Source organism: Narcine bancroftii, chromosome 3 (genome assembly GCF_036971445.1).
Source record: "Narcine bancroftii isolate sNarBan1 chromosome 3, sNarBan1.hap1, whole genome shotgun sequence".
NCBI classification, from domain to species: domain Eukaryota; kingdom Metazoa; phylum Chordata; class Chondrichthyes; order Torpediniformes; family Narcinidae; genus Narcine; species Narcine bancroftii.
Genome location: NC_091471.1, coordinates 191,325,106 through 191,352,268, shown reverse-complemented (window position 1 = coordinate 191,352,268; position 27,163 = coordinate 191,325,106). Strand labels below are relative to the sequence as shown.

At 38.8% G+C, this 27,163-nt stretch overlaps 1 protein-coding gene across 2 annotated transcripts in view; it reads left to right on the top strand.

Annotated features, from left to right (window-relative positions):
- Nucleotides 1–27,163, top strand: part of cpz (carboxypeptidase Z) — a 57,593-nt gene that overhangs the window by 27,031 nt on the left and 3,399 nt on the right. Inside the window, exons 2-9 of one of the 2 annotated variants that reach the window (XM_069926153.1) lie at nucleotides 7,054–7,083; nucleotides 7,731–8,105; nucleotides 9,338–9,541; nucleotides 14,594–14,790; nucleotides 19,334–19,490; nucleotides 22,193–22,290; nucleotides 22,373–22,508; nucleotides 25,371–25,510. In XM_069926153.1, coding sequence (XP_069782254.1) covers nucleotides 7,054–7,083; nucleotides 7,731–8,105; nucleotides 9,338–9,541; nucleotides 14,594–14,790; nucleotides 19,334–19,490; nucleotides 22,193–22,290; nucleotides 22,373–22,508; nucleotides 25,371–25,510 — 1,337 coding nt within the window. Of the gene's footprint in view, nucleotides 1–7,053; nucleotides 7,084–7,730; nucleotides 8,106–9,337; nucleotides 9,542–14,593; nucleotides 14,791–19,333; nucleotides 19,496–22,131; nucleotides 22,291–22,372; nucleotides 22,509–25,370; nucleotides 25,511–27,163 lie in introns of both variants that reach the window. The other variant, XM_069926151.1, reaches the window with a different exon arrangement.

Here is a 27,163-nt window from a genome sequence, read left to right as displayed (position 1 = left end):
ATTCCTCAATGCCCTCCCATTTACTTATGTATGTCCTGTTTTGATTCTTCCTACCAAAATTAAGCACTTCACACTTATCAGCATTAACCTCCATCTTCCATCTTTCAACCTGCTCTTCTAAGCAGTCCAAATCCCTCTGCAATCTTTTAAAACTTTGTTCATTATCCACAATTCCACTTGCATATCATCTGCATATTGACTAATCCAATTTATCACTGCATCATCCAGATCATTAATGTATATGACAAACAGCAAAGGACCCAATACAGGTCCCTGAGGCACACTATTCACCGGCCTCCAACCTGACAAACAGTTATCCACTATGTCACTCTGCTATCTCCTTTCCAGCCACTGTTGAATCCATTTGACTATCTCAAAACTAATACCTAACGACTGAACCATCGTAACATTTCATGTGGAACCTTATCGAAAACCTTATTGAAGTTCTTATAGACAACATCCACTGCTGTACCCTCAACAACGTTCCTAGCCACCTCTTCAAAAAGTTCAACAAGATTGGTCAAACATGACCTTCCATGCACAAATCTGTGTTGAGTGTTCCTGATCAGACCCTGTCTCTCCAGATATTTATATATACTATCTCTAAGAACACTTTCCATTCCATTTCAAACACTTTCCATTTCCTCACTAACTTCTCTCAAGGTCCTGGAGAAAATCCCATGAGGACCTAGAGACTTATCCACGTTTTCATGCTTCAAAAGTTCCAGTACTTCTTCTTTCTTAATCACTATAGTGTCCACTCTTTGCTTCCTTTACTCTGCACAGTTCAATATCCTTCACCTTAGTGAATACTGAAGAAAAGAAATTGTTCAAGATCTCCTTCATCTCTTTTGGCTCCACACACAGTTGTCCGCTCTGATTCTCTAAGGGACCAATTTTATCCCTCACTCTCCTTTTGCTATTAATATATTTGTAGAAACCCTTTGGATTTATTTTCACCCTGGTTGCTATAGCCACTTCGTACCTTCTTTTAGCTTTTCTAATTTCTTTTTTGATTCTTTTTACATTCAATGTATTCTTCATACATCTCCTTTTATTCTTGTCTCTTATATTTATTGTAGGTCTCCCTATTTTTTTTTTGAACCAAGTTTCCAATATCCCTTGAAAACCATGGCTCTCTTAAACTTTTGATTCAGCCTTTTAACCTAATAGGAACATAAAGATTTGTACCCTCAAAATCTCATCTTTATAAGACCTCCATTTCTCTACTACATCCTGCCCATAAAACAAATTGTCCCAGTCCACTCCTTGTAAATCCTTTTGCATCTTCTCAAATCTAGCTTTTCCCCAGTTATAAATCTCAACTCTAGGCCCTGACCTATCCCTTTCCCTTTCCATAATTACATTGAAGTTAATGGCACTGTGATCACTGGACTCAAAGTGCTTCCTAACATATACCTCCATCACTTGACCTATCTCATTTCCCAACAGTAGATCCAACACTGTTCCTTCTCTAGTCGGTACCTCTACGTATTGCTCTAAAAAAACTATCCTGTGCACATTTTACAAATTCCAACCCACCCATCCCTTTCACATCCCTAATCCTAACCCTAACCCAATCTATATTTGGAAAATTAAAATCTCCCACAATCACAACCCTGTGCTTATTACAAATATCTGCAATCTCCCTACAAATTTGCTCCTCTAGTTCTCATTTCCCATTAGGTGATCTATAATACACTCCTATAAATCTAACTACCCCTTTGCCATTCCATCCAAATATCCTCCCTTGATGACCCCTCTCATCTATCCTGCCTAAGCACTGCTGTAATATTTTCTCTGACAAGCATTGCAACACCACCCCCTCTTGCCCCTCCAATTCTATCACACCTAAAGCAATGAAATCCAGGAATAGTTAGCTGCCAATCACATCCCTCCCATAAACATGTTTCACTACAATGTCATACTGCCAAGTGTCAATCCATACCCCCATCTCATCCACCTTTCATACAATGCTTTGAGCATTAAAATGTATGCATTTCAGTGATTTCCCACTCTTACTCTGTTTGCCCCTATCTTTACAAACAACTCTATTATGTTATTTTTCTATCATCTCCCCTCCTTCTCTATCACCTGCCTTTCCATCCTCAAACACTGTCTACAAGCTTTCTCTGTTTGCAACCAAACTTTCTCCTTGGTTCCCTCCCCCCCAACCACTCTAGTTTAAAGTCTCCTGAGGAGCCTTAGCAATGTCCCCACCAGGATCCTGGTCCCCTTGAGATTCAAGTGCAACCCATCCTTTCTGTACAGGTCATATCTACCCCAAAAATGGTCCCAGTGATCCAAAAACTTGAATCCCTGCCCCTTGCTCCACCCCTTGAGCCATGCATTTATCCTCCACCTCATTCTATTTCTGTTCTCACTTTTGTGTGGCACAAGCAGTAATCCCAAGATTGCTCCCTTTGCGGTCCTTCTTTTCAACTCCTTACCTAACTCCCTGTAGTCAATTTTCAGGAACTCTTCTCTCTTCCTCCCTATGTCATTAGTACCTACATGCACCTCTGGCTCATCTCCCACATGAGCATCAGCATCCTAGACCTTGGCACCAGGGAGGCAAACCACCATCTGGTTCTCCTTACTGTGTCCACAGAATCCCCTATCTGTCCTTCTAACTATTCAGTTCCCATATGACTACTGCCCTCTTCTTCCTTTCCCTACCCTCCTGAGCCAGAGGGGGTGACCCTGTGCCAGAGGTACAGCCACTGTTGCTTTCCCCAGCGAGGCTGTCCCCCCAAAGTTCTCATTTTCCAAGGGCTTATAAATAAAGTTTTAATGCAGTGAAACTTGAATCTGTGGTTGGAATTAATTTTCCAAAATGCTCCATTTCTCTTTAGTCAGCCGTATAGTTGTATGCTTTTCTTTAACCATTCTTATCTTCTGACTAATATTTTTCCAACAATTAAAAGAATAGAAAAATAGATCACAATTTGTCTCATGAACAACTTGTTGGGGACTTTCAATTCGATTAACTTAAACTGTTGTCTTTTTGCTTCTTTTGCGATTTATTGTGAAGGAGGAACTAATTTATTACTGTGCTTTCATAGGTGTCTGCTGATATTTTACTCATGTGATTAAATCAAGCCCAAACAATAGCACCAAGATTCTGTTGTCTTCCCACTCCCTCTGATGGACAGGATGAGATCAGAGACCATTGCACTGGAGTCAGGGGTTAAAACTGTAGAAGTTTACAACTAGACCATCAACAATACAGAGCAGGAACAATAATGATCGTGATTAATTAACTTGTTGTCATGTGCATTTTATAATGAATCTATGCACCAAGATTCTTACTTGGTGCAAATGAACAAGTACTAGACGGTACTACGTGGAAATTAAAGACCTACATATACCTACTCCACATCAATAGCTGTGACTTCCCTACATCACAGCTCTCAGTTCACTATTTTATTACATTCATTTGTCCATCAAACAATCTTTTAAATGTCCTTTTTGTAACAGGATTCAACTCTATCCCCAGCAATGAATTCAAGGCACCAACTACTCTCAGTAAAAGACCTATCTCTGACGTCTCCCCTAAATCTTCCTCCACTCATTTTAAACTGATGACCTCTGGTATTGGTCATTGTAATCCTGAGAAATGGTGCTGACTGTCCACAGTATCTATGCCTCTCATAATCTTATATGCCTTTATTGTCATCTCTTATCCTTCATTGCTCAAAAGAGAAAAGTTCCAGCTTGGTCAGCTTTGCTTCATAATCCAGGCAACATCCTGATGAATTTCCTTTGCATCCTCTCTAAACCTTTCATATCATTCCTGTAATGAGGTGACTAGAACTGAACATAATACTCGAAATGTGGTCAAACCAGAGTTTCACAGCTCTTGAACTCAATCACTAAACTGATAAAGGCTAGCAAACCATATACATCCTTAAACATCAAGATTATAAGCAGCATAGATAAGGTAGACACCCTTTTCCTAGGCCAGGAGCAGCAAACACTGCAGGACATCAGTACAGAGTGAGGGGAGGATAGTTTAGGAAGACATCAGGGGCAAGTTTATTTTTACACAGAGTTGAAGATACCTGGAATGCATTGCCGGGGTGGTAGTGAATGCTGGAACAATAGAGGCATAGAGAAAATTAATAGTCTCTTAAAAGAGGTACACGGATGAAAGAAAAACAGAGAGATTTGAGGAAGGGAGGCTTTCGATTTTTTTAAGGTATATATAGGTTGGCATGACATGGGCCATAGGGCCTGTACTGTGCCATAAAGTTCAATGTTCATCTACTCTCACTATTTCACACTCTCACACTCTCACAGCATCTTTCAGCTACTCCCATCAGGGAAGAGATACAGGAGTATCAGAGCCAGCGCCACCAGGCTGACGAAAAGTTTCATCCCAAGGGCAGTGAGAATGCTGAACGACCAAAGGAAGGGCTCACACTAAACATCTGAGACTCTCATTTGTACAAAATAATATTTATTTATTTTTATAGATATAATTCTTGTCCTGCATATGTCTTATTTGTCTGTATGTGTGTTATGTCTGGTTGTATGCCTGTGTGTTTTTACTGAGGCATGGAAAACACTGTTTCATCGAGTTCTACTTGTAAATAAACTTGACTTCATGCAGAGTTCCCTCCTATTCTTCCCCTATCATTATCTGGACTCATCAGGCTGCATCTTCCTGTCATTCCTTTCATTTGGTTCTACCTATCACCTACCAGCTCGCACTTCAACCCTTTGTCTTGCCTCTTGTTATTTTCACTCAGTTCTAATGCATGGCCTGACACAAAACATCAACTACCTTTTCATCTTGTTACTAGCCCAGAGGACCTCAAATCTCACCAGCAATAGAAATTCACCAAGACAAATGGTTACTTAAACAAGTTATTTTTAATTTTCTTTAAACATAAAAAAAGGATCAAACTTTAACTTATTACTATTAACTTAACTTAACCCCCTTCTAATTCTTAGCACACGTATATGTAATGTGTGTAGAAGTTCAGAAAAGTTCTTTGATTCACAGTCCAATCTCACTTCTCACTCCTTCAAGTTCAGTAAGTTAGCGAATGGTATGAAGATTGGAGGAGTTGTGGATAGCACTGAAGTTTACTGTATGTTACAAAAGTAAATCGACATGATGTAGAATTGGGTGGAAAAGAGGCATATGGAGATCAATCAAGATAGGTGTGAGGTGATGAATTTTGGAATGTCAAATTAGAAGGCTGAGTACAGGGTTAATGGTCAGATAGTTAACAATATAGAGGAACAGATGTCTCAAAGGTGCCACATAGGTTGATAGGATAGTTAAAAAGGCCTCATTAATAGGGGGATTGAGTTCAAAAATCAAGAGGTTATGTGGTAACTCTACAAATTTCTTAGAGTATTGTGTTCAGTTCTGGTCACCTCATTATAGGAAGGATGTGGAAGCTGTGGAGTGGGGGCAGAGGAGATTTATCAGTATGTTGCCTGATTGGAAAATGTCTTATGAGGCAAGGCTAGCAGAGCTGGAACATTTTGGAACAAAGAAGGATGAGAAGAGACTTAATAGAGGGCTTCAAGATTCTGAGAGACATAGATAAGGTGTACAACTAACACCTTTTTCCCAGGGCCGGAATAGACAACACCAGGAAACATCTCAACAAAGTGAATAAAGGAAAATTTAGAGGAGACATCAAGGGTAAGTTTGTTACACAGCGTTGTGGGTTCCTGGAATGCCTTGTTGGGGTGGAGGTAGAGGCTGAAACAAACGAGTTTTTAGAGAGGCTTATAGATGAAAGAAAAATAGAGCATTAAGAGATAAGAATGGTTTAGTACTTTTTTTGGTAGGAATATGTAGGTCAGCACAACATCGAGGGCTATGCTGTAATGTTCTATGTTCTAAAGCAGAAGTGGGAGCATAATTACAGTCTGTCAACTTGTACTTTCTATTGCAAATATTCCTTCATAAATAGTATGCATTGTTTAACAGTGAAATACAAGAGATGATCAAATCCCTTGGATACATGCGAGCTTTGGGTGGTAGTGCTGAGCCCATTCCTGTTCGCTCTACTGACCCACGAGTGCATCACCAGATCCAGCTCCAACAGTGCCATCAAGTTGCAGATGACACAACAGTCGTTGGCCTCATCAGCAACAATGATGTATCACACTACGGAGAAAAGATGGAAAATCTCATGAAATGGTACGAGAATAACAACCTGCATCTCAACGTGGGCAAGAGGAAGAAGATGATCGTGGACTTCAGGAGGTCCAGGAACAACCACCCTCCACTATACATCAACCACTCTGTGGTAGACAGAATGGAGAGCACCAAGTTCCTTGGAGTTCTCTTAACTAGTGACCTATCGAGGACACTCAATATCTCCCCACTTGTCAGGAAGGTGCAACAGTGACTGCACTTGCTGAGAAGACTGAAATGGGCAAGGCTACCGGCCATCATTATGTCAACTTTCTATAGGAACTCTATCGAGACCATCCTGGCCAACTATATCACATTATGATATGGTTGCTGCAGAGAAATGGACTAGAGGTCAATCCACAGGACCATAGAGTGCCAGAGAGGATCACTGGAGTCTTCCTTCCCCTCACTCAACATCGACATGATCTACCAGGATTGTTGTTTGTAGAGGCCACGCACAATCATTGAGGACCCCTTCCATCCTGCACACAGCATTCAGCTGCTCCCATCTGGACAGAGATACAGGAGGATCAGCTTCTTCCCACAGGCAGTGAGAATGCTGACCGGCCAAGGAACTGCCCACACTAACCATTCAAGATTCTTATTTCACCCAAACAATATTTATTTTTATAGATATAATATGTCCAGCATATGTATTATTTGCCTGTATGCGTGTCATGTCTGGTTTGTGTCTGTGTGTTCTGCACCAAGGACTGGAGAATGCCATTTTGCCAGGTTGTACTTGTACAATCAAATGACAATAGACTTGACTTTGGCTGTCACATTCTTCCAAAGTTCATTTCCATGGATACGAATCAGAAGTATTTTTTCCCATTTCTGATAATACTTTTATCCATTTATATTAAACACTATTTTATTTCTTTTAGGACGATGTCGGACTCAGGATGTTAAGAAAGGTAAGAGTGTAAGTTTTCAGCACTGATGAATTTTAAAATTTTAATGAAACAAATATAGCTGTATAAATCACGATTCCACTTCACTCTGGTTCACTTAAAATCCAGAACAAAATGCCATTATAGAACAAAATTCATGATTGTGATGCTGTCCTCATAAGGAAATATAATAATTGTTATTGGTGTGCATGTGCGAAGAAATAATTTATCAAATTGATGATGAGTATTGTCAATTATGGCTTTTGTTACCAATTTGATTAAATCATTTAAAAAAAATATATATAACATTTGACATGCAAAGGAAATTTGGTAAGCAAATGGATTTCCATCTCTCAAAATTATGTCAACCATTGTATATAACATGAAGCAATGGATGCATATGCACTCTGCACCAGACTATCTCAACTGGGAATGCATTGCCCTCAAAACATTGGCAAATCTAAAAGTTGGTGTATAAATTTGAACTAGAGAAAGAAATCACAAAACCAAATAAAGTGCTGCTTATTCTATATTTTTAAGTTGTGTTCATCTGTATTCACTTTAACAATATAATTTATCCTTGATGAACCCAATCACTTTCCATTATTTATCTCAGAGCACAGTATAGAACAGTTAACTTCAGTACCATATTCCATTTTGTGTTTCCCCAGCACAATGTATGAACAACTATCTAAGTTACTGTACCGGTGTATCTTACTCAAAGATTATATTTCCCAACCTGATTGATCAAGCATCGAGAACAGAAGCTGAGATAAGTCCGGAGTACGTCCTTATTAGTGTTATGGACAACTTGCTGCAAGGGGAATGCACTTTTGACCTGAAGTTGCTGGGATGCTCCATCATAGCACCACGGTGTGAAAATAACATAATTCTGAAACCGTGCAGGCATTCTTGCGAAGCACTTAAGAGAGACTGCCAGCATGCATTTGAGGCGATAAAAATGGCTTGGCCATATTTCATGGACTGCGACCGGTACTTTGTAAGCGAGGAAGAAGGTTGTTATGACCCTATAGGAAAATACACAGGTAGGTGTATTTCCTTTTAGTGGGGATAAACTCATTTCCAGCTTCTACACATGTTACAAAATTTAACTAAAAACACAAAATTCAAGAAATAGAGCATCAGAACAAGCATGTTTGGTGTAAAGGTGACATGTACAAGATGGACCTGATTCCTTGACTTTATATGGAAAACCAAAAATAAAATATTGATGCTAATTTTCATTTGCATTAAAGATAATCCTGCAGATTATCCAGTCTGATCGACACACTAGGTACCTAGATATTCACGCTACCTGGTCAGATAAACAATTGATATATTTTCATTTTATGATGGATATTCTCTCAGATTCAGTATCAGGCCAAGTGTAAATCTCCAAACCAATTTATTATATAAATAAAAATTGTTCACTCCTATGCATTAACTTTAGACCTTCCCTGTTCTTGAAAACTTTCTTAGTAAAAACACATCGAAATGCTGGAGGAACTCCACTGGTCTTTTCATCATCCATAAAAAGCAAAGATATTTGCCAACATTTCGGACCTGAGCCCTTCTTCAAGGAATAAATATAATTACCCAGAAGCCTCTCTGGCTCTTGGTTTATGGCTCATTCTGCTTACTCCTTGAAGAAGGGCTCAGGACTGAAACGTTGGCACGATATCTTTGCTTTTAATGCTTGCTGAAAAGACTGGCAGAGTTTCTCTACTATTCTGATGTGTTTTTACTGCAATCACAGCATCTGCAGACTTCTGTGGTTCATTCTCTTGAAAACTTTCTTTTTCTGGCTTATACATAACTGAGCAGGTACATTTTCCCCCTGATTCTCCTTCTCCCCTCACCCACCAACACCCCCCCCCCACCCCACCCCCACACTCCTCCACTAACTCTACTCTTTTAATCAATAGTGGAAGTTAAATGGTTTGCATGAGAACTGAACTTTACTCAAAATTGCCAATTTTAACTGCAAACTAAATTGGCTTATGTTCCTTCCAGCTGCAAAGTCTGAATGCATTCGGGATTTATTTTAACTAGTGTTGAGCCACTCTCCAGATTTTTTTTGTGTGAAGAAAATCAAGGGCAGATATTTCTCTTGATTAGTTCATGTTTAAAACTGAACAGTGGATAAAAGAAAATAAAACAAGCAAGGTATAATGAACCACATGTAACGCACTGTAAACTTTAGAACTATTTGTTTAATCTGTCAATGTTGTACAAATACTTGAGCTTCCAATCTAAGCGCAAGTCATTTCTTTGACAGATGCAAGTTTAATAGAAGAGCCTGATGTACCATTTGCCATGTTAGAATACAGACACCACAATTATTTGGAGATGACAAAATTGCTGAAGCAGACAGCATCAACGTGTTCAGATATCTCAAGATTGTACACTATTGGCCGTAGTTTTGAAGGAAAAAACCTTTATGTGATTGAATTCTCAGATAATCCTGGGCAGCATGAAATGCGTAAGTAGCTCATTTGTTCATCTTGCCAATACTCTTCCCACATTTAATTTCAGCATCTTTTTTTGATTTTATGGAGTGACTTTAATCCAACGGGAAAAGGTCAAGAAAATATTGTTGATCTTATTTGACCAGGATTGTTTCCATTTAATTGAACATGAGCATTGAGCACTTGTGTCATGAACCCAATGCAAGTGTTGAAGCAGGGCATCATTTAAATAATCCGTTTGGAACCCACTTACATTCACAACAAAGGACACTGTTAAATGGAAATGAGAAAAAAAACAGGCTGAAGCTGAGCACCTATAAAAACAGACCTAGGAATCAATCCAGACTTGCAGATCATCAAGAGTTCAAGCAAGATTATAAGGATGGCCAGGGATAGGGAGAGCCAAAAAGCCTATGGTATGGGGGAACCCTAATTCTTCCAGTCCACATGACCTTTTCAAAGTGCATAGCTCTAATACTCACACAGCTGTGGGAAGTTGATAGTGGGACCCAACCTCTATCATTGAGTTGAGTTTATGCAACTTATTAAAATATTTAAACTGCCTTGGAAATAAGAGCTTGTAGCCAGAAGGTATAAATATTAAAATATTCACTCCAAGTCTGCTGGATGGGCATCTTAAAATCAGGGTGTGTTATTTTACATTAAATAATTTAGGCTCTATATAAAAATTGAATTAATGTATATTTTTGGGCTAGAAGTTAACCCCTATTTTTCAACATCATTTTAATGGTTTTATGATAGTTCCGACATATAATTTGACCCAAATTTTCAGGATACCCGAGTTCGAACCCCCCAAAGATCACGATGCCTGAGATGGGCCATTGAATGATGTATACATCGACCCCCAAAAATCAGGTGGATTGATCTGCTGGGCATTGGCTGGAGGTGATGGTCCATCAGCACAAATGCAATTCATGAAGAAAGTATGAAGCGAGTTTTAAATCAGGGGTGATAGAAATGGTCAAGAAAACCAACACCCGTGCTGCAAGAAAATTTAGTGTATATGAGAAATTGGTAAGAGATTGGAGGAAGAAAGGAAAGACTTTAAGAAAAATACCAAAAAGGCAATGTTTGTTGAGAAAAGGAATCACTCGTTGGCCGAAGTTAGAAAATCACATTGCAGAATGGGTACGCGAACAGAGGCAAATTGCTACGTAGTCACCTGAAATAAAATAAGAACATTTGCACTGCAATGGGCAAAGTTGCCCCCAGACTTAAGTAAATATTTTGAGGCTGGTGCAACTGTTTTGTGAACAGGAAATATCTGGTATTACGACAAAAAAACAAAACAATTGCACAGAAACTACCAAAAGATCTTGTAATTATGGGAGATTTTAATTTTCCACATATAGATTGGGAAACACATTCTGTGAAAGGACTGGATGGGTTAGAGTTTGTGAAATGTGTGCAAGATAGTTTTTTACAACAATATGTAGAGGTGCCGACCAGAGAAGGAGCAGTGTTAGATCTACTGTTGGCAAATGGGATGGGTCAAGTGACGGAGGTTAGTGTTGGCGAGGACTTCGGGTCCAGTGATCATAATGCCATCAGCTTCAATGTCATTATGGAAAGAGAGAAGTCAGGGCCAAGGGTTGAGGTTTTTGATTGGGGAAAAGCTAGATTTGAGGAGATGCGAAAGGACTTGCAGGGTGTGCATTGGGACAATTTGTTTTATGGGCAGGATGTAGTAGAGAGATGGAAGTCTTTTAAAGATCAAATTTTGAGAGTGCAAAAGCTTTATGTTCCTGTTAGGTTAAAAGGAGGGGCAAAAGGTTTGAGAGAGCCGTGGTTTTCAAGGAATATTGGAAACTTGGTTCGAAGAAAAAGGGAGGCGTACATTAGATATAAGAAGCATGGAGTTAAGGAGATGTTTGAAAGATACATTGAATGTAAGAGGAATCTTAAGAGAGGAATTAGGAAAGCTAAAAGAATGTACGAGGAAACTATGGCAAGCAGGGTGAAAACTAATCCAAAAGAGTTCTACAAATATGTTAATGGTAAAAGGAAAGCTAGAGACAAAATTGGTCCCTTAGAAAATCAGAGCGGAAAACTGTGTGTGGAGCCTAGAGAAATGGGGGAGATATTGAACAGTTTCTTTTCTTTGGTATTCACTAAGGAGAAGGATATTGGGAGATGTGAGATAAAAAAATCAAATTGGGTAAATATGGGGAATATAGAGATTACAAAAGGTGTAGTTTTAGGGCTTTTGAAGAATATAAAGGTGGATAAGTCTCCGGGACCAGACGGGATCTTCCCCAGGACATTGAGAGAAGTGAAGGAGGAAATAGCAGAGGCTCTGGCGGTAATTTTCCAAATGTCATTAGATATGGGGATAGTGCCGGAGGATTGGCGCATTGCGCATGTGGTTCCGTTATTTAAAAAGGGTTCAAGGAGGAAGCCTGGCAACTATCGGCCTGTAAGTTTGACGTCTGTGGTAGGGAAATTAATGGAGAAAATTCTTAGAGATAGTACTTATAAACATCTGGATAGACAGGGTCTGATCAGGAGCACTCAACATGGATTTGTGGGAGGAAGGTCATGTTTGACCAATCTGATTGAATTTTTTGAAGAGGTGACTAGGAATGTGGATGAGGGTAGCGCAGTGGATCTTGTCTATATGGACTTCAGTAAGGCCTTCGATAAGGTACCACATGGAAGGTTAGTTAGGAAGGTGCAGTCTTTAGGTATAAATTTTGAGATAGTCAAATGGATTGAACATTGGCTGAAAGGGAGAGGCCAGAGAGTGGTAGTGGATAATTGTCTGTCAGGTTGGAGGCCGGTGACCAGTGGTGTGCCTCAAGGATCTGTATTGGGCCCATTGTTGTTCGTTATATACATTAATGATCTAGATGATGGGGTGGTGAATTGGATTAGTAAATATGCAGACGATACTAAGATAGGTGGAATAGTGGATAATGAAGAAGGTTTTCAAGGATTGCAGAGGGATTTGGGCTGCTTAGAAAAGTGGGCTGAAAAATGGCAGATGGAATTTAATGCTGATAAGTGTGAGGTGCTTCATTTTGGTAAGAAGAATCAGAATAGGACATACGTGGTAAATGGGAGAGCATTGATGAATACAGAAGAGCAGAAAGATTTAGGAGTAACGGTACATCGTTCCCTGAAGGTAGAAACTCACGTGAATAGGGTGGTGAAGAAGGCTTTTAGTATGCTGGCCTTTATCAATCATTGCATGGAATATAGGAGTTGGGAGGTGATGTTGAGATTGTATAAGACGTTGGTGCGGCCTAGTTTGGAGTTCTGTGTGCAATTTTGGTTGTCTAATTATAGGAAGGATATAAACAGAGTGGAGAGAGTGCAGAGAAGGTTTACCAGAATGTTACCTGGGTTTAAGCATCTAGAGTATAGGGAGAGATTGGATAGATTAGGTCTTTATTCTTTGGAGCGTAGAAGGTTGAGAGGGGATTTGATAGAAGTATTTAAGATTATGAAAGGGATAGACAGAGTGGATGTGGATAGACTATTTCCATTAAGAGGAGGAAAGATTAAAACAAGAGGACATGAGTTAAGAATTAAGGGGCAGAGGTTTAGAGGTAACATGAGGGGGAACTTCTTTACTCAGAGAGTGGTAGCCGTGTGGAATGAGGTTCCGGGAGAAATAGTGGTGGCGGAGTCAATTGTATTATTTAAGAAAAGGTTGGACAGGTATATGGATGAGAAGAAGATGGAGGGTTATGGGCATTGTGCAGGGAGGTGGGACTAGAAAGGGGTGTTTGGTTCGGTGCGGACTAGAAGGGCCTAATGGCCTGTTTCCATGCTGTAATTGTTATATATGTTATGTTATAATAAAATTGTAGGTTTTTACCAGTTTTTTATATTGAAGTGGCAGAAACACGTTTGCATTGACAAATATCGGAAACATGGACAAAACCCCCATGAATTTAGACATGATAGGCAATAGAATAGTGGAATGGAAAGGTGTTAAAACTGTGCAAACCAGAAGTACAGGCCATGAAAGGACCAGATTTATCATGATGTTATCGTGCATGGCCAATGGGACAAAGTTAAGACCCATGGTAATCTTCAAAGGCAAAATTAAACCTAAAATAACATTTCCTGCGGGAAGACGAAAAGTAGATTAGCACTACATAATACTTTCATGGTGTTTATCCCAGGTGGTTTGACATCTATATTGTAACTTCTCGACGTCTGCTTGAACAAGTCATTCAAATACTATGTGCGTGAGGAATGAAATGTATGGATGTTGAGTGCAGAAAAGTCATTTACAAAAGGTGGGGCAATGTGTGCTGCATCACTTGATACACTGTGTAACTTCATGCTCAAGGCATGGTACAAAGTTAAAATAGAAACTGTGATAAAATCATTCAAAAATGAGGTATCTCTTGTGCAATTGATGGCACGGAAGATGATTTATTGTGGGGCACTGATGATGAAGCTGAAACCACCTCATCGGATACAGACTGGGACCCATATGATGACTGCTTAAACAATGAGAGTATGGATGTGCTGGCCGCCATCTTTGCTTCAGACGACAATAGTTACAGTGATTTTGAAGGGTTCTAAATGTGTGGTTGTTTTCATACAATGATAGTGATTTTGGAAGGTTCCAATTGTGTCATTTTTTTTCCAACAAAATTCCCAGTGAAAATCTGTCGCAGTCGTTTATTTTTGGTTTTTCATGGGTCGGCATACACTGAATCTGCCTTTTAAGGGTCGATTGGATTTTGAGATGAATTTAAGATCTCAAAAGTATATCTGTCATCTAAGGAGACCCCCATTTTTTGAAAGTTTCTTTTGGGTTTCAAGACTCGATTTATATGCCAAAATATATGGTATGTATATCTCTTTAATTAAACTTAATTAACTGCCTATCAGAAAGCAGAGGGAACTAGATCATATCATGTTCTTTTATAAACTATCTAATTTTTACTTTGAATTCTGATACAATACATATCCTAAAAGTTTCTGCCATGGAATTAGATGAAAATATCCCTTTTGTTGACAAAAGAAACCTGAACAACCTTATAAATGGTGTATTTAACTGTAAATCTAATTTTACTTTTCAGTTGAACCAGAATTTAAATATGTTGCAAATATGCATGGCAACGAAGCATTGGGAAGAGAGTTGCTGATTTATCTCGCACAGTATTTGTGCTCCGAGTACCTAAGTGGAAACAAAAGGATTCAGACTTTAATCAATAACACTAGAATCCATCTTCTTCCTTCTCTGAATCCTGATGGGTATGAAATAGCATCTGAAGAGGTATTGCTCTCATTTTTGCTTTTTTTTTAACTCCCGTTTAGATGAATACTAACAGATTTCTTGTGGAATTGCTCGCAATAAATGGATTACATTTTGTGAGGCAGGTTGTATTATTTTAAGTAAATGGCTGCATTGTAAAGGCTACAAGAATAAACTGAATATGTCCATAGTCAAACCAATACATTTCAATTTTATTCTTTTTACCTTGAATGAATTTTTCTTTCTTCCCCATTATCACCTCACACCTCTCCCCTCATTAGTCAATGTCTACTCACCTATACTTGGATCTCTTTTGATTTCACCTCAATCATTTTTACACATTCTGTTTTTTATGACCCTATTTCCTCTTTCCCTGGGATATATAGTCTCCCTTCCCAGATGATCTCTGCCTCCTGAATGGCTTTAACGAGGAACACTTCAATGCACCCTTAATTACCTCTCTGAACTCCCTCCTACATTAAAGGTAAAGGTAAAGGTTCCATTATTGTCATGTAATTCTACAATGTCCCTGTCTATTTGTAACACATATTGATTCCTTTTTATTGCAGATAAACTTCTGGTTTCTTTTTCTGTTGCATGAATCCTGGTTCAAATGCCCATAATTATCCCTATCCCCTCATTTCCTGGAATTGCATCCATTTTCTTTGATGCAGAGATATAAAACCTCAAAATATAGCTCTACACTCTCCCAAAACTACTTGAATTTATGCTTCTGATGGATTCCATTATCTTTGTCCCACTATTTAGGTTTCATTTGCTTGTTGAATTTCCTTTTAATACTAGAGATTTTGAAATGTCCTTTTCACTTCCAATCACATTTCCATGCAAGTCTTGCCAGCTGCATGCCATTTGATCATCTCTCCGTTGGTGATGCGCCTGATTAGTTATTCTGCTTTGTTTCATGTGCAAGTATTTGTTTTACTATATATTCCTTTAAATGATATGCACCTGGACCAATAAATACATTGCATTGTCAATGCAATGACTCTGTTATATTTGTTGTTATTATTTACTATCAATATGTATGATTGTTAATATATTTTCTATTACAATTTATTATTGCAAGTCAGCAACTTGCTCAACATATTACTCGTGAAGACCATACTACGTGCTTTCGGTAAAACAAGTGACATTCATTGAAAATATCAGGCCAACCATGCAAATAATCCAAGCCAAAAATTGTGTTTGAAAAACTTGGAGTCTTTGCATTGTTATATAGGCTTGAATTGTTTATTGTCACATGTGCCAAGATACAGTGAAAGGCTTTGTTGTATGTGCTATCCAGCCAAGTCAACTTATACGTCAGTACAACAGATAGTGCAAAATGAAACAGAAGTGCAGAGGCCAGTGTTTCAGAGACAAATGCAGTTAAAACAGTGGACTGGTTATGATCAGGTAGGATTTATAAGATTGGGGGAGTTATCCTTTTACTAATGAGAGGATGTTTGGGAGAACTTTATTTTTAAACTCCTAGTACAGTGAGAAGGGTTCTTATGTGAATAGGCAATCAGATTATCCCTAAAATTACACACAGCCTTGTTAAAAAGCACAATTTACATAGCAAAGGATTACAATGAAAGGTAGTTCAATTAGCACCAGACAAGAGCAGCATAACAACATTGTTGTAGAGTTAATTCAGGAGCCTAATAACTGTGGGGAAGAAATAGTCTTGCAGTCTGCTTTCAGACTCTTAAGCCTCCTCCCCAATGGGAGGAGGAGGAGGGAGGAGAGAATCTGTCTGGGGGTTGATGGGTCTTTCAGTATACTGGCTGCCTTTCCTTGACAATAAGAGATATAAATGGAGTCCACGGTTAGGACAAAGTTTGTGTTACATTCTGAGCTGCATTAATAAAAGTTCAAAGTTATATCAGAGTTCATACATGACATTACATGCAACCCTGATATTCTTTTTCCTGTGTGCCAGGCAGAATTTCTATTTATTGATAGTGCAATCTGTAATCAAGGAAAAAATCTGTATACAAAAAGAGAGAAATGTAAACAAAGAAAGAAAGGTAAATAAACTGACTGTGCAAATACAGAAAAAAATAATATTCTGCAATAAATAACATACAAACCAAAACTTGCTTAAATGACCCTGTTATTGATCCTGTTGATTTGGAATCTCATGGTGGATTGGTAGCAACTGTTCCTAAATCTGGTGGTATGAGTTTTGCTGGACCTATAATCTCTTTCCTGATATCAGCAGGAATAACAGAGCACGATCTGAGTGGTGTGGACTTTTGATGATCGCTGCAGCTCTCTGACGGCAGCGTTCCATGAAGATTTTATCAATATTGGGGTGATTTTTGTCAGTTTTTTTAACTACCTTTTGCAGGGCTTTTTGCACAGAGATATGGGTACCCCCCCATACCAGGCTGCGAAGTAGCCACTCATCACATTTTCCTTTCTGTAGAGGATTGCCAAGATGATCAATGTCATGCAGAAGCTCGGCAAACTCCTGAGGAAGTAAAGGCGTTGACTTGCTTTTATCACAATGTCCATTAGTATTTTGGGTCGAGAAAAGTGCCTCTGAGATAGTGACTTACAGGAATTGAAATTTGCTCACCGTCTGCCTTTGATCTCCCAAGGATTGTACTCTAGTTTCCCCTTCCTAAAGTCTATAATCAGCTATTTGGTTTTGGTGACATTGACTGTGGGTTTGTTGTTCGTGCACCATTTAGCCAAGTTTTCAATCCCCCTCTGGCATGTTGACTCATTGTCTATTTTTAAACAACCCACTGCTGTGCAATCATCAACAAATTTGTAAATTATGTTGCTTCACGCAGTCAGGGGTGTAAAGCAAGAAGAGTAGGGGGCTAAGTACTCAGCCCTCGGGTGCTCCAGTGCTGATGGAGATTGTGGAGATGTTCTTGCCAATCCACACTGATTGGGGTCTGGAGCTGAAAAAATCTAGGATCGACTTACATGTACATAGGGCTTAGGTTTTGGAGTTTGCAGATTAGTTTTGAGAGGATGATGGTGTAGAATGCCGAACTGTATTCAATAGAGAGCATACTTTGCTATCCTAGTGATCCATGATTTTGTGTCGAGCAAGAGAAATGGCATCTGCTGTAGAGCTGTTGCTATGTCAGGCAAATTGGAATGGATCCTTGTTGTTGCTCATGCTGATGTGCTTCAATGCCAGCCTCTCAAAAATTTTTCATCACTGTGGATGTTCCACTGGTCAATAGTCATTCAGGCGGGTTACCACACTCTTCTTGAGCTCTGGTACGATTGAGGCCTGATTGAAACAATTGAGATGGAATTTGTTACCTATTTACTTTGATAGATAAAGTAAATTAAGATTAATGTTTTTCCTCGAATAGAATATTTATTTTAATTGATTCCAATTTCAATTCCCTAAAAAAAAATTAAGGAATTAAATGTCTGCATTAGAAAATTATTATCGAAAGGCAGAGGAAAATGTTCTTTTTTGAGGGCAGTAGATCATGAAACAAAGAGAAAGACGTGGGAACATGGAGGCAGGAGGCAAATCAAGAGGGAGGGAAAGGGAAAGGGAAGAAAAGGAGACAGAGGGATCAACAAAAACAAGAAGAGGGTAAAAACAAATAGGGAGGCATGACCAAAATTGGCATTGATTGGAGATTACCAAGATGGAATGTAAGGTGTTCTTCAAATTTACACTTAGACTCAACCTGGCAGGAAAGTAGTCCATGGACAGACAAGTCAGTGTGGGAAGTGGAATTAAAATGGCTGGCCACTGTTGCAGTGGACAGAGCAAATGTGGTCAATGAAGCGATCACCCAGTGCTGCAGACCAGCCCATTATGCATAGTTGGGTTTTTCATTCAATACTATTAATTATTTGGAATTGTTTTTATTTTCATGGAAATTATGAAGAAGTTTAGCTGTTGGCTTCACACCTCTGGCAAAATTCACAGTTCCCTAAATAGGGACAGGTTATGTGGAGATATAAGAACATAAGAAATAAGAGCAGGATTAGGAGATCTGGTCCATCGAACCTGCTCCTCCATCCAATGTGATCATGATGATTGGCTCATCTCCACCTATCTGCCTTTTCTCCATATCCCTTAATTTCCTTACTATGCAGAAATCTATCCAACCTCGTCTTAAATACATTTACTGAGTTTGTTTCCACTGTTTCAATGGACAGCAAATTCCACAGATTCACCACCTTTTGAGAACAGCAGGCCCTCCTCAGCTCTGTTCTAAATTTACTACCCTGAATCTTGTCCCCAGTTCTGGTCTCTTCTATCAACATATCAAACTCAATCTTATCTATGCCTTTCATAATACCAATTTGCTCATGGCTGATGAATGAATCAACTTTACATTTAAATCAGGGAAGATGACAATTGGAGTAAATCTAGGCAAGGGAGAATTAGGTAATGGCTAAGCAAGATTTACCTTGGCTTGGAGTTAAGGCACCAGTGTTTAGTGTGACCTAAAGATGATGGAGAACACCTCAGATAATAACATGGTTCAACAGGTAGTACAATTGATGTCGCTCATTTATCACGACACACCAAGGAAACATCTTTTTATTCTTTCTAATAATGCAGGGCCCTGGGTATAATGGATGGACAAGTGGACGACAAAATATTCAAAACATCGACTTAAACAGAAATTTTCCAGATCTGACATCACAGTTTTATCGAGAAAGAAGGAAAAGGAGAGGTCGTTTGGATCACATCCCAATCCCAAGGTCATACTGGAATGGTAAGGTATGAGCTGTTAACACATTGTAAACAAATCACATTTGCTTAGTCTGTTCAGTTACTTTTCATTCAAAAACAATGATCCTTTCTATGACAATTCCATTCTTATTCCTTTCATAGACAGCTGTTAAGTTGTTAAAAATGCAGAGACTTTCCATCTTTTAATTTATGATGGAAAGTTTTGCCTATCGACAATATTTGTGCAAAGTTAGCTTTAACTCTATCGAGATTGTACAGTATTGTGCAGAATAACATTCTATAGATAGGAGATAGGAAGCATTGATGAGTTATCTTAACATCTATCATCAGAAATTGCTGGAATTTATAACTTAGGAAGTGCTAATTGAATAGTTAGAAAATCAACCTATGATTAGGCAGTTTCAATGCAATTTTATGTAAGGGGAAATCAGTTTGGTGAATTTAGCAGAGATTTTCCAGGATGTCTAAAAGCGTCAATAAAAGCAATTCAGTGGATGTGGTGTATATGAAATTACAAACGGTGTTTGATAAGGTATCAATTATAAGGGGATTGATGAAGTATTTATAGTGTTGGACATTGTGTTATATCACTTGGATCACAAGAATACCTACATTTGGCTGCTATTTATTAACTACAGCTAGGCATTCAATACCTCATACTAGCAAAATCTTTGATCAAACTGAGAAGGTCTCAGGCCTGAAATCTTGATTGCTTTTTTGCTTTCTATGGCTGCTGCGTGACCTGCTGAGTTTCTCCAGCACTTTGGAGCACTGCACCAGACTGCAACATCTGCAGATTTCATATTTACCTGTAAAGTAAGATGTTTTGAAAGTTTTTTTTTCATCCACAGAAAGATGAATTTGCTATTTCCCAGGAATGAATATTGTGGCCATTGCTTTTCTTTTCTATACTAATGATCTGGACTTGGGAGATTCAAGCCACACTTTAAATTTTTTTTTACTGATGCCATAAAAGCTGGCAGTATTCTGAACTGTGAAGAAGATAAGGCAGATTACACCGGAGATAAACATGCTGATAGAGTGGGCATACACAGTGCAGATAATGTGGTTAAAGTGTTGCAATGTGAAGATAGTAGTTAATATTCCATGTTCTCTTTCACATCCTTCAAGACCAACACTCATCCATTTGGGAAATCTGGCAGAATGTTGAGTCACTTTTAAAATTCATGTTGACTAGAATGCAATCAAACTTTTCTGACAAGTGCAGCAACTTCATGTCATTGCTTTGTTGTGAACAATGAATCTAAGAAAATGCTTAACAAGCTGCTGTTTCATCTCATCACCTGGAGGAACAGAATATCTCTCATGGCAACTTCCACTTTGATTAATTGCAGATGTGCAAAGAGCAGATGTTGCTGGCTGCTTTACTCCATTTCTCACGGTCAGATTTTACATCACACAAGATGTAACTAGAAATGTAAATGAGGACAATGCAGCTGAGGTAGCCCACGCTGACATTGGTAAAGCATTTGACAAGCTGTCACATGGAAGGCTGCTCCAGAAAGTTAGAATCCATGGAAAAGTGGATCCAAAATCAGTTTGGTAATAGAAGACCAAGAGAGACGAGGAAGGGTGGCTTTGGGAGCCTGTGACCACAGGGACTGGTGCCAGGACCCTAACTGTTACGCATTAGCAATTTCAATGCTCATGTTAGAAATGTGATTAGTAATTCTGCAGATGAAATAAAAAATTATGGAGGATAGTTTCAGACTTCACAAGATATTGATCACCTGTTAAATTGGGCTGAGCAATGATAAGTGGAATTTAAAACTGATAAGTGGCCCCGGCAGGTCAAATAAGGGGCTGGCATTTCCAATAATAGGTAGACCCCCCAGGCCAAATGTACAAAACATGTACAAGTCCAAAGTTTTCTCAAATAGGCAGTACAGTTGGATATGATAGATGTGGGATGCTATCCATCATTAGCCAGACAATAGAGTGTAAGACCAGGTAGGTTATGGTAGTATATTATTATCTATTATTAAGGCTACATTTATAATATTTTGTGCCATTTTGGTTGCCAGAGTACAGAAAGTTTGTGATTCCTCTGGAGAAGGTGCAGAGGAGATTCTTTAGTTTGTTGCCTGAGAATAAGTGTCTCTGTTATGAGGAGGACCAGGCAGGCTGGGCTTATTTTCCTTGGAACAGAAAAGGCTGAAGAAGGACCTGAGAGGAGTCTACAAAATTCTGATGAGATAGATAGTGGTAAACTTTACCATGTAGCACAGTTGTCTATGACCAGTCATGGGTAGGAGGTGAAGACTATTTAAAAAAAAATTCACCCAGTGGCTGATTAGAGCTTGGAATGCGTGGCATGAGAGGATAAATAGAAGCAGGTAGTATCACAACATTGAAGAAAATCTGGACCAGCACTTGAATGACCAAGACATAGAAGGTTAAAGACCAAATGTTGACAATTGGAATTAGTGTGGATGGGTTGGCTGGATTATGATGGGCCAAAGAGCCTCTGTGCTGTCTGACACTATGACACAAAGATCCAGGCCTTTTGCCTCTTTCTCCTGTTAAAAGTTAATCTGCTAATAAGATATGTGTTATGACTGTTCACAAATAAAATTAAATGTATATTAATGCATATTTAAATTTTATATTCTTTGGTATGTTTACTTTTTTAAAATTTATAGATAGCACCCGAGACACGGGCAATGATAAAATGGATGAAGAAAATACCTTTTGTCCTTTCAGCAAGTTTACATGGTGGAGATTTAGTAGCTAGTTATCCTTTTGATTTATCAAGGCTTCCAGGAGAAGACAAATATTTTTCACCCACTCCAGATGATCAGGTACATAATTTACCATGTTTAAGCAATTCTCTGATGAACAGTACATTGATCAACATATTAATTGTTGCATTTACTATTTCAGATGTTCAAGTTATTGGCTAAGACCTATGCTGATGCACATCCTGTTATGTCAGATACATTGAAGGAAAGATGTGGAGGGAAATTTGGTGAAGAAGGGGGTATTATAAATGGAGCACAGTGGTACAGTTTTGCTGGAGGTAACCATTCCATGTGCAAAAACAGGATAAGTAAGGTTTACATGCATTTCATTATAAATTAATGCACTAAGTGAATATTACATGGGCACCCATTAGTGCTAAATTAATAAGATTAAAGTTTCATTGAATCATAGTTTAACCTGCCCCCCACCCCCCCGCCCCATAATAATATTTTTTCTTCCGCTTCCAATGTATGTGGCTTTGTTCACTTGAAAGTGATTGTTTCCTGTGGTCTTGACTACCACTGAAACTTGAAATGTATTCCTGTCACAGAGTTGTATGAAGTGAGGTCTTTTGAGATAATGCTTTTTGCAAGAAGCTTTGTTTCCTCCTTACTTACTTTTTAATCACATTGAAGGAGACCAGTCAATCCGCATACTGGCCAAGCAGCCCAATCAGTCCCATTTCCCCTGTTTCCCTGTAATCTTTAAATTTTTTACCTATCACTCATGTACCCATTAACTCCTCTTTTAATTTTTTTTTGCCACATAAAGAAATTTGTGATTTTATTTTACCATATGCCAATGAACCTACATTGTGGGAGGAAACCAACAGGAACCTGCACAGACAGCATCCAAAATTAGGATCAAATCTAGGTCATTGGAGCTGTAAGACAACATCACTAACTACTGTGCCATGCCTGACTGGTAACCTCTTGCCATGAAAACAGAGTGCCAACACAGGGACCTTGTGTCAGACATATGAGTGATGTCACCTGCACAGTCCAGCATATTAAATGTATTCAGAGCTGAAGATGTTGGCCTGAAAGAAAGAAGCTGATATCAATTCATGTTTTCTTCCAGTTGATTTGGAGATCTGTGTGGAACTATACTGATGGTGTCTTTGCAGTGTCTTAAGACATCTATTGCAGGTAGTCCATAGAGGTGGGAAAGAATGTGAACATTTTTTGCCATGTTAAAATCTTGACCTTTTATTCCTCAATTGAGCAAAGACTGCTCTGATAGATTGAAAGAGATATATCTGCCTTCGTTAGGAGCGACTCCCAAGATACGAGAAGTTATCCATATTTTCCAGGGTATCATTATGGACCTTTTCTCTTGGAGGGTGGGATTTTACAGTGGGAATGGTTGTTTTATGTTTTAATCAACAAGTCAACAATAACCTTGAGCTCAGGCATTGAATTATACATGCAACATGTTATCTGAGTGGTATATCTCAATAACTGAAGTGATCTAGTTCTGCAGTGGAGCCCACATATGATGAATGTTTTTTTTTCAATAGCCCAGTAGGTATATTTGTTTTCTACTGCAGGCTGGGAGCAACATTGCAGCAGAAAGATTGAAAATAAAATCTATTGCATTGATTCAGCTTTGATTATTGCTGATTTGCACTGTGAGAAATGTTCCAGCCCCTTCCACAAGGATCATGGCTCATATACCATCACAATGGACATATAGACAAATTTCTGTGGGAAAGTCATATTTGAGAAGGATACAGTACAGCCCCTCTATTAAAGGTTTTGTGGAGATTGAGGAGCCATGTTAAAGAACAGATAATGGATGGAAGGACATCCAGGAAAGCTCTGATATACATGACATGGGAAGGCTCTTCAACATTGTCAACCAATCTATGCCCCAGATCTCCAAAGGATTAGGGCTAAGAATGGAGATGAATATCAAGGACGGAGAGGTTGTCAGTGCCTACTGAAGAAATACATCAACAATTTCATCAACCATGACACTGTCCTTAATGATAATATCCTGCTCCATCCCACAGCAACTATTTGATCTGCCTTATCCCAGCTCGATATTACATGAGTCAAAAAGGCTACAGGTTAACTAAAATTCAGAAAGGCTCATGAACAATAATGTTCCTGCTGAATTCACAGTCTCGACTCCTATATCTGAGAAGAGAAGGACCATCTTCAAGAAAGGAGACCACTCCTACGATGCTATCTGCAGAGATGTCTCCCTGTTGTCTGTTGCAGAGCAAGTCATTCCGCATGGTTGTCTTCAACCACTAAGGAACTAAGCAGATCTGTAGAAAGAGAAGCTGAGTTAAAATTATGAGTTGAGGAGCCTTTATCTGAATTCAGAAATAAAAACATTAGTAAACAATAGCACTTGTTTTTGCTCTTTTCCAGTTCTAACAAAGGGTTGTCAACCAAAAATATTAACCCTCTTTCTCTTTCCATAACTGTTACTTGACTTGCTGTGTATTTCCAGCAGTTCATATCTTTATCTCAGATTTTCAGCATCTGCAGATTTGTGCCAATTGGCTGAGAGCATCTTCTTGTATCTCATGAATCCAGAGGCCACGTGGACATGAGCTTCCCTGTGTGAAAACTCGAAGAGTAATCCAAGGAGCAGAATATCTACTCTACTTGCCCATTTTTTCAACTTCAGAAAAGCCTTTGACCAACGATGGAAATGAAAGCAAATTATTGTATTCAGATGTTTAATAAAGCTGCAGGTTAGCTCAGAATTTTGCCTAATTAACAGTGAAAGAATAATTGGAATGGGGCAGCTCCTTTCCCAACCAATCTGTGATTTTAAGGTATTCCTGAAAAAGAGCTCTTGTGGCCATTTCAACAGATGGTGCTGTTGGGAGGTCACTGCAACCAATGAAAGAAAGTTAGGGAAAGCGACCTTGATGAGGAATGCTCCTTAGAACTTCGCAAGATGTGTTTGATGAACTTTCCACTCTGAACTCCCCAATCCTTAACCATCAATCCATCAGAATTCTTGCCCAACCTACATGTACAATCATCAGTATTCATGTCCAATTAATCTTTGAACCATTTTGTTTTTAATGCCCATGCAAATATTATGATATTATGATATCCCGTATTGTATATGATAAGACACCTTTAAAACAGTCATAGTACTTTTGCATTTACAGGGATGCAGGATTTTAACTACTTGCACACAAACTGTTTTGAGTTAACATTGGAACTTGGCTGTGAGAAGTACCCTGGTGATGAGGACCTCCATCCAGCCTGGCAAGAAAACAAGGAGGCTCTCTTGACCTACATGGAAATGGTATCTATTAATGAGTAAATGCTTTAAAGATTATTTGCCAAAATAATATTTTACATTAATCTTTTAATTTATTTTTGAGGTTTGTCCAATTGCTACTTATCAATTATCTTTAAATATATGTGTGATCATTATTAACTTACTTTTAATCGTCTACTGTAAACTCAACTTGTTTGCCTTCACTTTATCTGTGAGAAAGGTAAAATCATAGATATGATAAGGGAATCGATCATCATTAGCTTTTAATCTATTGTTTGTAGGAAGACCATTGGAAACCAATCTTATTCATATGGGTTTCCCAAGGAAATAGTTATGAATGTCATCAATATTTTAGATATGTCTTCAATTCATTAGATTCATTGATTTAGAAGTTCCATGGAGTTATTTTGCCAATTGCCAAAGAGAAAAATATTGGGGAAAGAGGTACAGTAAATGCTGAAACAGTTTAGGATGAGTTGAGAAGTAATAAAAGAAAGTAAATGCCTAGGTTTTATTGGACATATCCAGAGATCCTGAAGAAAATGGGGAAAGAAATATTGGAGACTTTAGTTACTACAGGTTGTTTTCAAGGACTCTTTAGTAGACCACTGCAGTTGTCCCTGATCCAACAATCATATTGCTGGAGCCTTCCCAAGGGCAATCATTGTGTGTTCCTTTAGTTAGAGTGGGTATGCTGTTTTAACTTGCAATTTGATTCCCTACAGCATCAGAAGGGTCCAACTTTGCCTAGAGAAGGGTGTACTTTGGCTTTACTAATTCCTTTCTAGATATCACAAAGGGAGACAGCTGTGGGTGTTAGAGATCCATGGACATCACTGCACGTGTGCATAACAGCAGTATCCTAGGCCTAACAATTTTTACTGCTCCTTCAATGTCCATTACAAGGTCAGATGTGGACATGTTACACTGATGGTCGTACAGTGTTCAATTTCAGTGCAAGTATTTGGAAAAGGAAGTTATCCATGTCTGTATACAACAAGGCCTAGACAATGATTGACCATAGGCTGCTAAGCAGGATGTAACATTTGTAGTTCTAAATTGCCAGGCACTGACTGCTTCCAATAGAGAGAGCCTAATCACCTCCCTTTTGCAATGAATGGCATTACCGCCACTGAATACTCTACTATCATTAATCTTAGGGACCCTATTGATTATCAAGTAGACAAACCATGTTAATACTGTGACCATCAGAGAAGGTCAGAGGACGAATATCCTGCACCAAGTGACTCATCTCCTGATGCCCTAAAGCTTTAACACTGTGTTCAATGTCTAATCAGAAGCATAATGAAATACCTGGCATTTGCTTGACTATGTGCAGTTCCAACAACATCCATAAAGCCCCACATTGTCAGGGCGGATTAGAATCCCAACAATCATCGTGCACTGTAGTACTCGTTAAACTTATTCTGATTGCACCTCCAAAACCCCTGACCACCAACGAGGAAGAGGGGCAAGATCATACAAACACCACCACCTGTATTTCTCCATCTAAACTATGGCTGATCCTTCATTGTCATTGAGTCTAAATCCTGGAACTCCAACCCCAACAGCAATGTGACAGAAGCTGATCAAAAAGTCTTCAGTTGTTCAAAGTAGTTCATTACCAGCATTTTATGGATAGATGGGGATGGCTTTGCCAGAAAAAAACCCACAATC